This window comes from Girardinichthys multiradiatus, chromosome 9 (assembly GCF_021462225.1).
Source record: "Girardinichthys multiradiatus isolate DD_20200921_A chromosome 9, DD_fGirMul_XY1, whole genome shotgun sequence".
NCBI lineage: Eukaryota > Metazoa > Chordata > Actinopteri > Cyprinodontiformes > Goodeidae > Girardinichthys > Girardinichthys multiradiatus.
In genome coordinates, this window is record NC_061802.1 from 36,685,954 (window position 1) to 36,700,295 (window position 14,342).

The window sequence follows — 14,342 nt, forward strand, 5'->3', positions numbered from 1 at the left end:
CTGGTTCCGTCTCTGGTGAATCTGGTGGACCTAGGAACATCGACACCAGGGGCGTTGTTCGGCTCTCCATAAATATAGCACAGTGACTCGCTCCATAAAATCCAGGTTTGCCATGTTGAGTTGAAACCAGGAAGTAGTAGATAGAAACTCTGATGACACAGTGAAGCGAGTGGAGCATTGTTGCCCATTGACATCTCCAGCAGTCTATGGGAAAGAGGCAGGGTACACCCTGGACAGGTTGCCAGTCCATCGCAGGGCAACACACAAACAACCATGCACACACTCATTCACACACCTAAGGGCAATTTAGAGAGACCAATTAACCTAACAGGCATGTCTTTGGACTGTTGGGAGGAAGCCAGAATACCCAGTGAGAACCCACGCACGCACGGGGAGAACATGCAAACTCCATGGAGAAAGACCCCTGGATGGGAATCGAACCCAGGACCTTCTTGCTGCAAGGCAACAGTTCTACCAACTGCACCACTGTGCATTTAAAGTTTGATTTAATTTTATTGGCTGTTGTGTAAAAATCATAGAGGTGGCATATACATTGCATTCGTAAAGTATGCAACATATGTGTGTACTAAGCCACAAGCTTAGCACACCTATCTTTAGGTAGTTTCATCCATTCTTCTTTGCAGTACATCTCAACTCCATTAAGCTGGATGGGAGATGTCTGTGTACAGCCATTTTCAGATCTCTCTAGAAATGTTCAATCTGATGCAAGTCTGGTCTCTGGCCTGGTCACTCCAGGACATTCACAGGATTCTGAAGCCACTCGTTTGAGATCTTGACTCTGTGCTTTGGGTTGTTGTCCTGCTGAAACGTGAGCCGTTGACCCAGCCTGAAGTCAAGGGCATGATGCTGCCACCACCATGCTTCACTGTAGGGTGGTGCCTGGTTTCCTTCAAACATGACACCAGGCATTCACATTAAAGAGTTCAATCTTTGTCTCATCAGACCAGAGAATTTTGTATCTCATGGTCTGAGAGTCATTTAGGTGCCTTTTGGCCAACTCCAGACAGGCTGTCATGGAGTTTAATTAAGGAGTAGCTTCCTTCAGGCTTACTATACAGGCCTGATTAGTGGATTGCTGCAGAGATGGTTGTCCTGGAAAGTTCTCCTTACTGCCCAGAGGAGCCCTGGAGCTCTGACAGATGACCACGGGATTCTTGGTCACCTCCCTGACTAAGGCTCTCGTCCTCCAATCGTTCAGCTTATGGCCAGCCAGCTCCTGGTGGTCCCAAACTTCTTCCATTTATTAATGATGAAGGCCACTGTGCTCATTGGGACCTTTAAAGCAGCTGTATCCTTCACCAGATTTGTGCCTCAAGACAATCCTGTCTTGGAGGTTTTCAGACAATTCCTTTGACTTCATGCATGGTGTTTGCATTCTGACATGCATCGTCAACTGTGGAATCTTATATAGACAGGTGTGTGCTTTTCCTAATCACATCCAATCAACTGAATTTACCTCAGGTGGACTTCATTTAAGCTGTAGAAGCATCTCAAGGATGATCAGTGGGAACAGTGTGCACCTCAGTTCAATTTTGAGCTTCATGATAAAGGGTGTGAATACTTGGCCACGGGAATTGCTGGCGAAATGTCGGGTGAGCGACAGCACGCGAATGAGGCAAAAAATTAGCTGGAAATGTGTTCGGTCTGAACGCACCTTAAGAGAGGACCTAGGACTCTGGCTGATCTAGAGACAATAGTAAAGAGGAATGGTGAAAATTTTCTCTCTCTCTGTATGCTTCAACCTGGTGAAAATAAGTGCTGGCCTATTACCAAAAGGGGGTTGTGTATTAACCGCAGGGATGTAACTAAGTATCCCACCAGCACTTTGTGACAATATTCTTTACATTGGATTTCTTCCTTCGACTGAACAAATGTACTCATATTAAAGGTATCATTTTTCTGAATGTTTTCAGTTTGCTATTGTAGTAAAGGATAGATTTTTCAGGCTTTTACAAATCTAACAGTGGTGGCAATACATGTTCCTTGTTTTATACAGTAAATATTCAGATGCTGTCAACTGACAGACATTTATTTAAAAGAAGCGCTGGGTTTTCTCCTTCTTTCTACACCATTCACACCTAAAGTTAGATCCATTTTTCTTTTACATTATAGGTTGTTACCATAAATGTACTGCAAAGCCACTTTAAAGCTGTCTTTCTTGAGATCCTCGTTTACCCATTTTACAAATGAGTGCTTGATTTCAATTCTCTCCTGAGTTTAGTCCCCTCGGACTTCAAACCCAGACTCTGTGACAACCGATTCATGCTCGCTGGCTCTGCGGGGAGAACTCATAAGGGATTTAGACTAATTGTTCTTCCAAAAAATGAAACTCCTAATTGTAGTTGGCTTAGGCCATCAGAAGTCTGTCTGAAGCTTTTGAGGAGGTCAAAGGAGTACTTCAATTATCCTGATCCATATCTTCATAAAAGGCAGTTTCAGCTATTTAACAATGTCAGAGTTAATGAGGTCTCAACAAAAGGATGATTTTTTTGCGTTAAGAACATTTCAGAACACAAGTTGAGCAACAATAGATTAATACAAGTTCCAGCACTAATTACCACAATTATGTCTAATGCTTCCTTGTTTGGTTAAGTAGATCTATTCTGGTTTATGTTTTCAGGCATAAAAATGGCTGACTAATAATCAAAAACATTGTTCCAATGGATGCATAATACAAAACAGTTTTCCTGATGAGGTGTTGCATCGATGCTCTATTATTTGTTGCTGCAGGATTTTTGGGGGTATGTCTGTACCAGCTATGCATATCTACAGACTAAAGCCTGTGCCCCATTTTCTTTAAAGAATAACTCAACCTCAGTGAAGTTGGATTGGATGCAGACTTTCCACTGATTCTCAAGTGTGTGTTGATCTGGACTTTAACTGGGCCTTTCTAACTCATGAATATACTTTGATCTAAACCATTCTGCAGTATGTTTTGAGACATATTGCGGGAAGGTGAAAATTCACCACAATCTCCAGTCTTTTGCAGGATATAACATGTTTTCTTTCGGTTATTTTGTATTTGATTCCATCCAGCTTCGCATCGATTCTGATCAGCTTCCCCGTCCCTGCTCAAGAAGCTCTTTTCCATAGCATGATACAGCCATGTTTTAATGTAAGGATGAGTTGTTCAGTTTTATGTGCAGTGTTAGTTCTCTGCCAGATTTAGTGTTTTGCATGTTGCCCAAAAAGTTCATTTTGTTTATTCTAATCTGAGCAGAGTATCCTTGTCCACATGTTTGCTGTGTCTATGGCTTGTGCCAAACAGTAGCACAAGTTTATGACTTTCTTTCACACTGGCTTCCTTCTTGTCAGTCCTCATTGAAGGCCAGACTTGTGGAGTGCACAACCAGTTGTTTCTTGTCTCTGAGCTCTGGATCTCTGCTGCTCCTCCAGAGTTACCATAGGCCTCTTGGCTGATCCTGATAAGCTCTCCTTGCCAGGCCGATCAGTTTAGGTGCATGGCCATTCATACAGTTGTGCCTACTTAGTTTGCAAAAGATGGATTAGACAGTGATGGTCACTGTCTAATCCAAACTTTGGATATTGTTTTATAATCTAACCCCGCCTTAAGCATTTAAATAATTATCCCTGATCTGTCTGCTGTGTTCCTTAGTTTTCACAATGATGTTATGTTCACTAATGTTCTCTAACAAATCTCTGAGACCTTCACAGAACAGCTGAATTTATACTGAGATTAAATTAAACACAATTAGATGCTAATAACTAATTATGTACCATCTGAAAGCAATTGCTAGCATTAGATTCTGGTTAGTGGTATCAGGATTACAAATGCCGGCCACAAAAGATTTTAAGAACCATGCATTATTTTGCATTCCACTTTATAAAGAGCTATGACATGATAAAATGCAATTTGTTTTGCTGAGGTGATGAATCTCTGCCTGTAATAGTGAATCTGTGAGGCTGGGACTATGATAAAGATGGAGATGCAAAAAGGTCAAGCGTGCAAAATCATGATGTCCAACAGGAGGCTGATTTGGATGTATTTGTTAGTTTTTTATGTACTTAGTCATTATTAAAAATACATTACAATTTTACTGTGGCAAAAGGGAAAATCTTACCTTGATTATTTAGGTGGTTGCAAATTATCATGATTCTCTTGAATAAATTGTTGCAGTACTGGAGAGCTACTTCTGTGAAAGACTGCTGCATCCTAGGTGCACAAAGGAGTGTTATCACAGATCCTTCCTCCCAGCTGTTGTTAGACTTTAAAACCATCATTGCTCCCGACAAACTCCATCAGTGTTTACGTCCCTGTTGTTATTTGTGCAGTTTTTCCAATTCTTGGAAATAGTCTGTTGTTTTTTATGATGAAATTTTTGGAATTATGCTGCTGAGTGTTGGGGCCATCCATTTTGGTCGCACATTTTGACGCACGCAGCTCAACAGACGTCGCAGCTCTGACATCACTGGGAGTATAAACCGGCTGAGATGCAGAGTTTCGGGGCCATTTCCCGCCTGTCGCAGGACAGCGCATAGGAGGCGCATTTCTGGTGAGACAAGAGCTCGCAGGCGAACTTTTGCTCCACAAGACCATTCCCGGAAGAGCTTGAAAGCTGGAAATCTGCCTGATACGAGAAGATCAGAGGATTTATTTGCCGATCAAAGACCGCGCCACATCCGGCGCAAGTGAAAACCTACAGAGGTTCTATGTCCAAGGAGAAGAGTTTCCTCCTTGTGTATGCAGTCGACTAAAGGTTCTTCATATTTTCCCCTCGAGGACGGATGAGAAGTTACCTTTTTTTTTTTTTCTTAATTTGATCACGGACGTGTGGTCCCCCTCCCCTCCTTTTCTTCAGACCTGATCCATCCTCAACCGGTGGAGAGCAGAAATCAACGTCAAAGTAATTTTGTTCTTTTCATAGTAAACCGGATAGGTGCATTTAGAGGTCTGGGCAGGATGAGGCAGTTAAGGTGATGTAGGATTACCAGTAGTTAATCTCAGGTATTAACTTGTTGCATGCTATACTGATTAAATTATGTTATGCTGAGCTGTGTTTTGATTTGATTTGGTGCACAAGCGCTGCTGAATCGGGCTGTTCATGTTGTGTCCGGCTGATCCCAAATCAGCCAGGAGTTAGAAGTTGGACTTTTAAAAGTTTTTCATTCAAGGCAGCTGCAGTCTGGGCCTCGCCCGACCACTCTTTGTTCCAGTTTTATTGCTGGAGATTTTCCACTGAGTTCCCGCCTCAGAGTTTTATGACCCTTTGTCAAGATTTGGAGCGATCAGCTGGTTGAGGCTAAAGGGGCGTGGCCCCACCGTTTTATCAGCTGATCGCTGCAATCGAGACATCAGCACGACAGGAGGATTTCTTTCCATTTAACCCAAATTACACATTTTGTCCATAAACTGCTGGTTTGATCTTCATAGACACTAAATGCATATATATATATATTTTTATTGTATTATTATTGTTAGGTAGTCATTGTTATTCCCTTTGTGTAGAATGGTGCTTGTTAGTTAGGTGATGGTTTTGGACCAGAATAATGGTATATCAGGATTATTTGGCTTCAATAAATCTTCATATATATAATCAAGAGAAGCGTTTGTGTTTATTTCTTGCAAGAGTGATTTATCTGTCAAAACAAGGTCGAAGTTCCCCCACCTTTGGTGAAGTGGTTGAATAAACAGTGGCAGTTTGTGGTTTTGGTTAATAATTTGTAATTATTAAAGAGCTTTGAGCCCATAATCACAACACCAGAGAATATCTCTGATTTCTATTCGTAAGTAATAATTTTTGGTTAAGAAATTAATATTTTTCAAATTATTTTAAATTATGATTCTTGATGAATATTAATTCATCAATAATCATAATCCTTACATGAGTTTTTTTTTTTTTTTATCTGAGTATGACATTTTTAAAAACCGTATCATATTTTCTACCTATGCTGTACATTTTTCCCTTACTTTACAGTCTGTTTGTTTTTTTTTGTTCTTATATTTTTTACCTTTGTGTGTACCTGCATGCTTCCATTTATCTTTCACTTTGCTGCTGGTACACCTGAATATCCCAGCTGTGGGACAATGCAGGACATTTTTATTATATTCTTCTACGTTTTCGGTTGATGTTGAGAGCTTTCAGTTCTCCTTCCTAATGGCTGCACATATTGCAGAGGGGAAGCCGCCTTCTTCTCTGGGGATAATTAATATTTTTCATGCTAATCTATGCTATGCATGGACATTTGTAATACTTTAAGGCTCAGGCAGTTTTCACACACTAATAAAAGGCATTAACAAATTTAAATACAATGCAGCTCATGCTCCTGGCAGAATACAAATATTTTTTTTGTATTTTGACCCTCTTTGTCATTCTGACATCCGAAGGGTAAAATATTTTTTACTGCAGATTTAGGTCATTGCAGAGACTCAATTAGGAACAGCAATGAGTTGGCAATGTTTTTATGAAAGAAAAGAAACAGAACACATGTTTAACCCTGAAGCTACAACCGTTTATTCTCCAAAGACATGTTACTGATTGAAACCTTATTAACAGCATCTCTTTAGTCCTCCTCTCATTGAAGAGTGAGAGCAGCTTTGCTAAGGCTGAAGCCAAAATTGGATGAAATCTCGTGACGCCTGAACTGGAAGCTGGGAGGTAAAAAAAAAAATCTTGGAGAAAACAAGCTGGATTGCCAGTTTTACACCTGGAGAGCAAAAGATTGCTGCCAGTTATTTTGCAGCATATGAGTCACTTATAAAAAACTGTTAGCCAAAACTCAGAGGAGAACTTGCAATAAATCCATCTAGGGGTGCAAATAACAGACGTTAGTATTTGAAACTGTTGCAAAGGCTTTGTGAGCTACAAAACAGTGCATGGATGTTAAAGAATTTGACAATTTTTGGAAAAACATTCCTCACCCTGCTGTATGTAACGGAGCTGTCAGAGGGCTACAACCCAGGAGGCTGGTTCGACGGCGCTGTAGCAAGGCGGGGGATGTTTGATAAGAGTACTTAGAAATGCAATGTTTAGTTTGATGCAATTATTGGAATACATTAGAACAGTATGGTGCATGTCAATCATCACATTGTAATTTGTACGTTTGCACACACAGCGGGAGTTTAGGCTAGAGAGTCTGTCATGAGCTTCAAAGCGGCACTCAAATATTTTGCAAGAGAAAAGCTTTGGTACAGTTAAATGGAGCACCAAGGCAAAATAATCATCAGTCTGCTCTGATTCTGTCCTCTTGTTTCACAGGATGAGGCGTACAAGTCGGGAGCAAAGACCAAAAGACCAAAAAGCAAGAAGACAAAGTGAAGTTCAGAAGAAAAAAGGATTTGTTTGTTTCTTAAATAAATAAAAAGCTTGCTTTTAGGTGAGTTTTTGTCGTCAATCTATTAATCTATTTAGAGCTATTTAGAGTGCCTTGCAAAAGTATGTAAATACTAGAAATATTCACATTACAACCACAAACTGCAATGATTTAGTAATGCATAATTCCCACCTCCATCATCCCTGTCCCGGCTATAGGAAAGCATCCCCACAGTATGATACGACCACAACCGTGTTTCATGGTGGAGATGGTGAGGGTGTTCAGGGGGTTGTACAGTATTTTCGGCCACACAAAGTGTTCTGCATGCAATTAGAAAAGTCCCATTTTTGGTTTTTTGGACCAGAGCTCACTTTTGCACATTTGCTGTGTCCTGTCCTTGGCTTGTGGCAAACTGCGAAAGGCTTGGAAGAGTTGTCCTGTAACAGTTAGGACAATGCAAAACTCCGCAAGAACAGAAAAAATGCTCTTTAAGTCACGGTGGCAAGAATGAGAAAAATACTTCTATTAATATAAATATACTTTACACGTACTCCAGTTGAGAACCTTTATGAACTCTTAAAGGTCCCTCCTACTTGCTTAATAATTTTTGGAGAAAAAAAAGTCCTGCCTAGATGATGTGTCAAGAACAAGCTGCATGAATTCTTAAACAAGTTTTCATGATGCTGTTTGTTCCTTTATGTTCTCTAACAAACCTCTGAGGCCTTCACAGAACAGCTCAGTTTACACTGAGAATCAATTATACACAGATGGACTCTGTTTACCAAGCAAGTTGGTTTCTGAAGGCAAGTGGTTGTAACAGATTTTATTTAAGGGTGTCAGAGTAAAGGGGGGTGAATACAGATTCACAACACACTTTTTTAGAGTTTTAAACTTTAAAGAAAAATAATAAAAACCAACCGTCACTTTCTTTCCACTACACAGTTGTGCACTACTTTGGGTTGAGATATCATACTAAATCAAAAAATAAAATAGGCTGACGTTTCTGGTTATAATGTGATGTGTAAAAAAATAATCTAACTTTTCTACATTACTGTAACTTCTAAGTCTAGGTCTAATACATTAAATAATATGTGTTTATCTGAGAAGTCCTTAATGATGTGATTACAGCTGAACTTGTTAAATAAAAAATTAAAAGAAACGTTGACATTAACAGATTGTGGGGTTTTCTCCGTCTGAACCATCTGAAAAAAGAAATGGAAAAATTCTTCCCTTAATTTAACTAGTTCATCTTCATTCCAAAACTGGAGCTGAACTGAATTTCGCACACATGGTTTGTCCAGAATATAACAGAAATGTGCTGATACAAATCACTGCTCAACAAAATGAGGTTTCACCCCCACAAACACCCTTACTCACACACTCACATTATTCACATTGCCCAATTTCCCCATCCGCATCTGACATCCACATGAAGCCTGTTAAATATTCAACTTTTCACAGTTCTCCATCCTCTTACTTCACTTCGGCTCCTCTGGGGGTTTCTCCTCATCTCCCGTCGTCCTCAGCTCCTCGTGTTTGTGACACTCCATCCTATTCTGGACACTGCTTGCATATTAAGGCTACACAGAGCAACTTTCCCAAAGATACCTTAGGGTTCAGCAGATAGGTTTCCATCAGAATGACGCAACAGCTGTCATCACAGATACATTCGCTGCTATATGTGTTCTGTAACCTAGGGAGATAAAACGGGCAGCGTGTTGTAGACTGACATTTCATTTAAATGATAACGCATGCAAGACACGCTAGAATTCTGCACATTTCGGCTATAAGGATTAATAACAGCTAATTCACTTAGCGGAGATTTCTATCTCTGACAAGCTGTCATCACACTGAACCCAATCATCTCAACCCATAATCAATTTTTTTTGGACTTGGAGTGATCTCATATTCATATGCAAAACGGGGGAGAATTATTAGCTGTCTTAGGGTTACACATTTCACCCTTACACTTCCTGCTGCTGATTGGGGTGACACTTATTGGAAGAACTGTGACATCCTGGAAGACAGATTGGGTGTTTTTCTGCAGTAATGTCTACATACTGTAGATGTTTACAATACAAGTACATTTCCTGTTAAAACTTGCAAGTATTTAATCCTAAAGTGCCCAATGTTTACAAGAGTATCAAAAAACTGAAATATATTAAGGCATGGTAAAGATGGGGGGATTCACTTATAATAATTTATGATATCAAGGTTTAATGGAAACAGAGTCAGGAAAAAGTGAGACAAAACAAAACCTGCTCCACTGTTGAGGTTTCCAACACACAAGGTTAAATTAGACATGTGGAACATGGACTTCTACATCATTTCTAACAATCGATTTACACGTATACACCACAAACGAAGGTTTAAAAGTTCATATGTTTTTGAAATTTTACCTAAAAACACTGCCGTAAAAAAAAAACAAATCCTCAGCAACTTTGTCCATTGATCAAGGAGCCATTTGGTGATGAACACAATGAAGCAATGATCCCAAAGAAAAGTGATAACCTCTCCGGGATCCAGGCACATATATCAGACACAGTGTCTGGAAAACATCCTAATTCTACTGAGGACCTGTGATCAGTCTTAAAAAGGAAAGTGACCAAATGAATATTGCAAACACTGGAACACCATGCACGCATTGATAAAGCACCCCCCAACAGTCAGGATTTGGCCCAGAAGCTGATATCCAGGTGATATATGCCAAGGTGAACTGCAAAAGTCCAGTTTGTAAATATAGCTTTTTTTAATAAAGGATTTTATAAATTGTAAAATAAGTGTTATCCATTACATCATAGAAAAATCTGACAAAAAAAATCTAACACAGAAGCAGTAAAGTTTCTTCCAATATTTGACCATTTGAAGTATTTTTATGTTATTTTCACCAGAGAATCTTTTGGTTCTTTTCATTTCACTTTGTCATAAGCTGTGACAGTTGCCACACTTTGCATCAGACGCAGTCACTTTATCATCATTGAGCCACAATGCTTCTGCTGTCTGACATTCAGATGGAGGTTTTTTTAAGCTGTTTTTGCGTCTTCGTCTCCTTTTGAGTACTTGGTGAATTTATGATTTCCTTCATTCACAGATTGCTTTCTAAACAATGTAACACAAAGATCACATAACATGAAATGGGTGTTTGTGTTAACCTGAAAGAGAGTACAGCTTGACTTACTCCCTGTTATTATGGTCCGTGCTTTTTGGAGGGATTCAGGATTCATCCGTCCTCTGACAGAGGAACAACACATGTAACATTCCTCTGGTTCTTTTTTGAGGGTATTTTCATGTTTCTTCTTTGGTCTGGCTCTGAGTCAAAAAGTAATGTTTCACATCTTGGTAGTGAGAATAAAATCCAAAGTTCATGTTTGGTCAGCATGATTGCCTCCATAAAGTTTATGAACCTCATGCGGGTGTCTCCATTATCACATAGAGAACATATCCAGGTTTTGTATTTTGTAATCCATGTATACTAATTTCCTAACAACACTTTACTTGTAAAATGTTGAATTTTTTTTTTTGTATGTTTTATCCACGTGAAAAAAAACTAGATTTTTAAACTCTTTTACAAATCATAATCTGGAATGTGTGGTATGCATTCACTGCAAAAGATTGTGTTCAGTGCTTTGTATGTCTCAGCCAGCTTTTGAACAAAACAGCTTAAACTCAGTCAGGACGAATTAAAAGCACCCGAAACCATCAATGTTCAAGTCTTGCCACAGATTATAAGTTAGATTTAGCCCTGTTCTTTGACTGGGCCATTCTAACATGTAGATATGCTTTGATATAAACTATTCCAGTGTACCTCTAGCTGCATGTTTTGTGTTGTTTTCTTCCTGCAGGGTAAACCTCCAGCCCAGCCTCAACTCTGCATCTTTTAACAGGTTTTCTTCCAGGATTGCCCCATATTTTGCTCCATACTTCCCTGTCCAGCTGAAATAAATGATCTCCACAGTATGATGCTGCCACCATTAGTGATGTGTGGTGGGGTGTCAGGTACCAACCAGTAAGGCACAAGAAAAAGGGTATTAAAAATATTTCTGTTTAGTTTTCTCCAACAAATAGAAGTCAAACAAAAGTAAATGGAAAAGCAAATATTTCAAAAATAGAAAAATTGCCCAAATGAAATGTCAAACAAATGAAAAACTCAACTAACAATGAACACACAGGGGAATATATACAAAAAGACTAGCCTAATGGAAACGAAGCAAACAATAAATAAATCTAAGGAACTAATTCAAGCCAAGAAATTATAACTACAACACAAATGTTTAAACTAAAATGGAACATAACTAAACACATAGATGTTTGCAATCAGTAGAATGTAAAGGTCTTTGGAAGTTTCTCCAGAGTCAAGTCCCCTACTTCCAGCAGCCTGATGGATTCCTCCAGTTCCTGGTGTTGCATCATAAAACATCCTCTCCCCTGGACGGTTCTTAAAATGTCTGCAGAAATAAACAAGTAGAAATAAAAGAGCTGTTCGCCAAATGTGTACTCCCATATTAACAAGCAACTGTTTTATACCAATATTACAGAACAAGCAAAATAAAAATTAAATGTGCTTGTGTGGAAGAAGATATAATCACTGAGAAATGGCTGGAAGAAGCTCCACAGGGGATTTAGTGTTTTGAGAGATGTTGTAATTCTGTGTTCACAATGAAGTGTGGCATCAGTTTTCAACCAAACAGTGTTCAGTATGATTGTTCTGAATGCAAGCCAAAAAGCAGCAGTTTTTGATCAGATCTGATTAAAGCACCTTCTTCCAAACTTTTGTTGTGTTAACTTTTGCAAAAATAATTGCTTATCATTTCCGTTCAATACAGGCAACTATGCACCCCTGTCATTTGGTCTATCAAATTCAAATCCCAATAATATAAAATTACTTTTTATTGAAATAAAGCAATTAATATCCCATTAACTATCAGCTCTGCTCCTATGATCATATTTGGCGTGTGTTTGTGATATTGGGAGGGAGGCCCATAGCACATTTATTAAATCCAAAGTTGAGAAACATAAAAATTTTAATAAAATCTTCAAAATATCCTTTACATCTTTCAAGATTAAACACCTGACTCCAGTCTAAACGGCTAGAGTCTTAACAACTGCTTAACAGCTTATACAATCTGAATTTCTACAAATAATAATACAGGTCCTTCTCAAAATATTAGCATATTGTGATAAAGTTCATTATTTTCCATAATGTAATGATGAAAATTTAACATTCATATATTTTAGATTCATTGCACACTAACTGAAATATTTCAGGTCTTTTATTGTCTTAATACGGGTGATTTTGGCATACAGCTCATGAAAACCCAAAATTCCTATCTCACAAAATTGGGCATATTTCATCCGACCAATAAAAGAAAAGTGTTTTTAATACAAAAAACGTCAACCTTCAAATAATCATGTACAGTTATGCACTCAATACTTGGTCAGGAATCCTTTGGCAGAAATGACTGCTTCAATGCGGCGTGGCATGGAGGCAATCAGCCTGTGGCACTGCTGAGGTCTTATGGAGGCCCAGGATGCTTCGATAGCGGCCTTTAGCTCATCCAGAGTGTTGGGTCCTGAGTCTCTCAACGTTCTCTTCACAATATCCCACAGATTCTCTATGGGGTTCAGGTCAGGAGAGTTGGCAGGCCAATTGAGCACAGTGATACCATGGTCAGTAAACCATTTACCAGTGGTTTTGGCACTGTGAGCAGGTGCCAGGTCGTGCTGAAAAATGAAATCTTCATCTCCATAAAGCTTTTCAGCAGATGGAAGCATGAAGTGCTCCAAAATCTCCTGATAGCTAGCTGCATTGACCCTGCCCTTGATAAAACACAGTGGACCAACACCAGCAGCTGACACGGCACCCCAGACCATCACTGGCTGTGGGTACTTGACACTGGACTTCTGGCATTTTGGCATTTCCTTCTCCCCAGTCTTCCTCCAGACTCTGGCACCTTGATTTCCGAAAGACATGCAGAATTTGCTTTCATCCGAAAAAAATACTTTGGACCACTGAGCAACAGTCCAGTGCTGCTTCTCTGTAGCCCAGGTCAGGCGCTTCTGCTGCTGTTTCTGGTTCAAAAGTGGCTTGACCTGGGGAATGCGGCACCTGTAGCCCATTTCCTGCACACGCCTGTGCACGGTGGCTCTGGATGTTTCTACTCCAGACTCAGTCCACTGCTTCCGCAGGTCCCCCAAGGTCTGGAATCGGCCCTTCTCCACAATCTTCCTCAGGGTCCGGTCACCTCTTCTCGTTGTGCAGCGTTTTCTGCCACACTTTTTCCTTCCCACAGACTTCCCACTGAGGTGCCTTGATACAGCACTCTGGGAACAGCCTATTGGTTCAGAAATTTCTTTCTGTGTCTTACCCTCTTGCTTGAGGGTGTCAATAGTGGCCTTCTGGACAGCAGTCAGGTCGGCAGTCTTACCCATGATTGGTGTTTTGAGTGATGAACCAGGCTGGGAATTTTAAAGGCCTCAGGAATCTTTTGCAGGTGTTTAGAGTTAACTCGTTGATTCAGATGATTAGGTTCATAGCTCGTTTAGAGACCCTTTTAATGATATGCTAATTTTGTGAGATAGGAATTTTGGGTTTTCATGAGCTGTATGCCAAAATCATCCGTATTAAGACAATAAAAGACCTGAAATATTTCAGTTAGTGTGCAATGAATCTAAAATATATGAATGTTAAATTTTCATCATGACATTATGGAAAATAATGAACTTTATCACAATATGCTAATATTTTGAGAAGGACCTGTACAAATTTGTGCTGCTTGGCAGTATCAAGTAAGGATTAGACAGTTTAATAACTAAATACCAAGATGAGTAAGACTGACTTACAATGAATTAAAATGTGAATTAACGGTTTCTGCAAATAAAGCTTTATATACAGTACAGACCAAAAGTTTGGACTCACCTTCTCATTCAAAGAGTTTTCTTTATTTTCATGACTATGAATATTGTAGCTTCACACTGAAGGCATCAAAACTATGAATTAACACATGTGGAATTATATACTGAACAAAAAAGTGTGAAACAACTGAAAATAT

The 14,342-nt window shown here is 39.4% G+C and overlaps 1 protein-coding gene across 5 annotated transcripts in view; it reads left to right on the plus strand.

The window, feature by feature from the left end:
• The window catches only part of impact (impact RWD domain protein), a 40,435-nt gene extending 33,075 nt beyond the window's left edge, over positions 1–7,360 (plus strand). For all 5 annotated transcript variants that reach the window (XM_047375702.1, XM_047375706.1, XM_047375704.1 and 2 more), the window contains one exon: positions 7,239–7,360. In XM_047375702.1, coding sequence (XP_047231658.1) covers positions 7,239–7,298 — 60 coding nt within the window. In that variant the 3' untranslated portion in view covers positions 7,299–7,360. The remainder of the gene's footprint in view (positions 1–7,238) is intronic.
• The last annotated feature ends 6,982 nt before the right edge of the window (positions 7,361–14,342 follow it).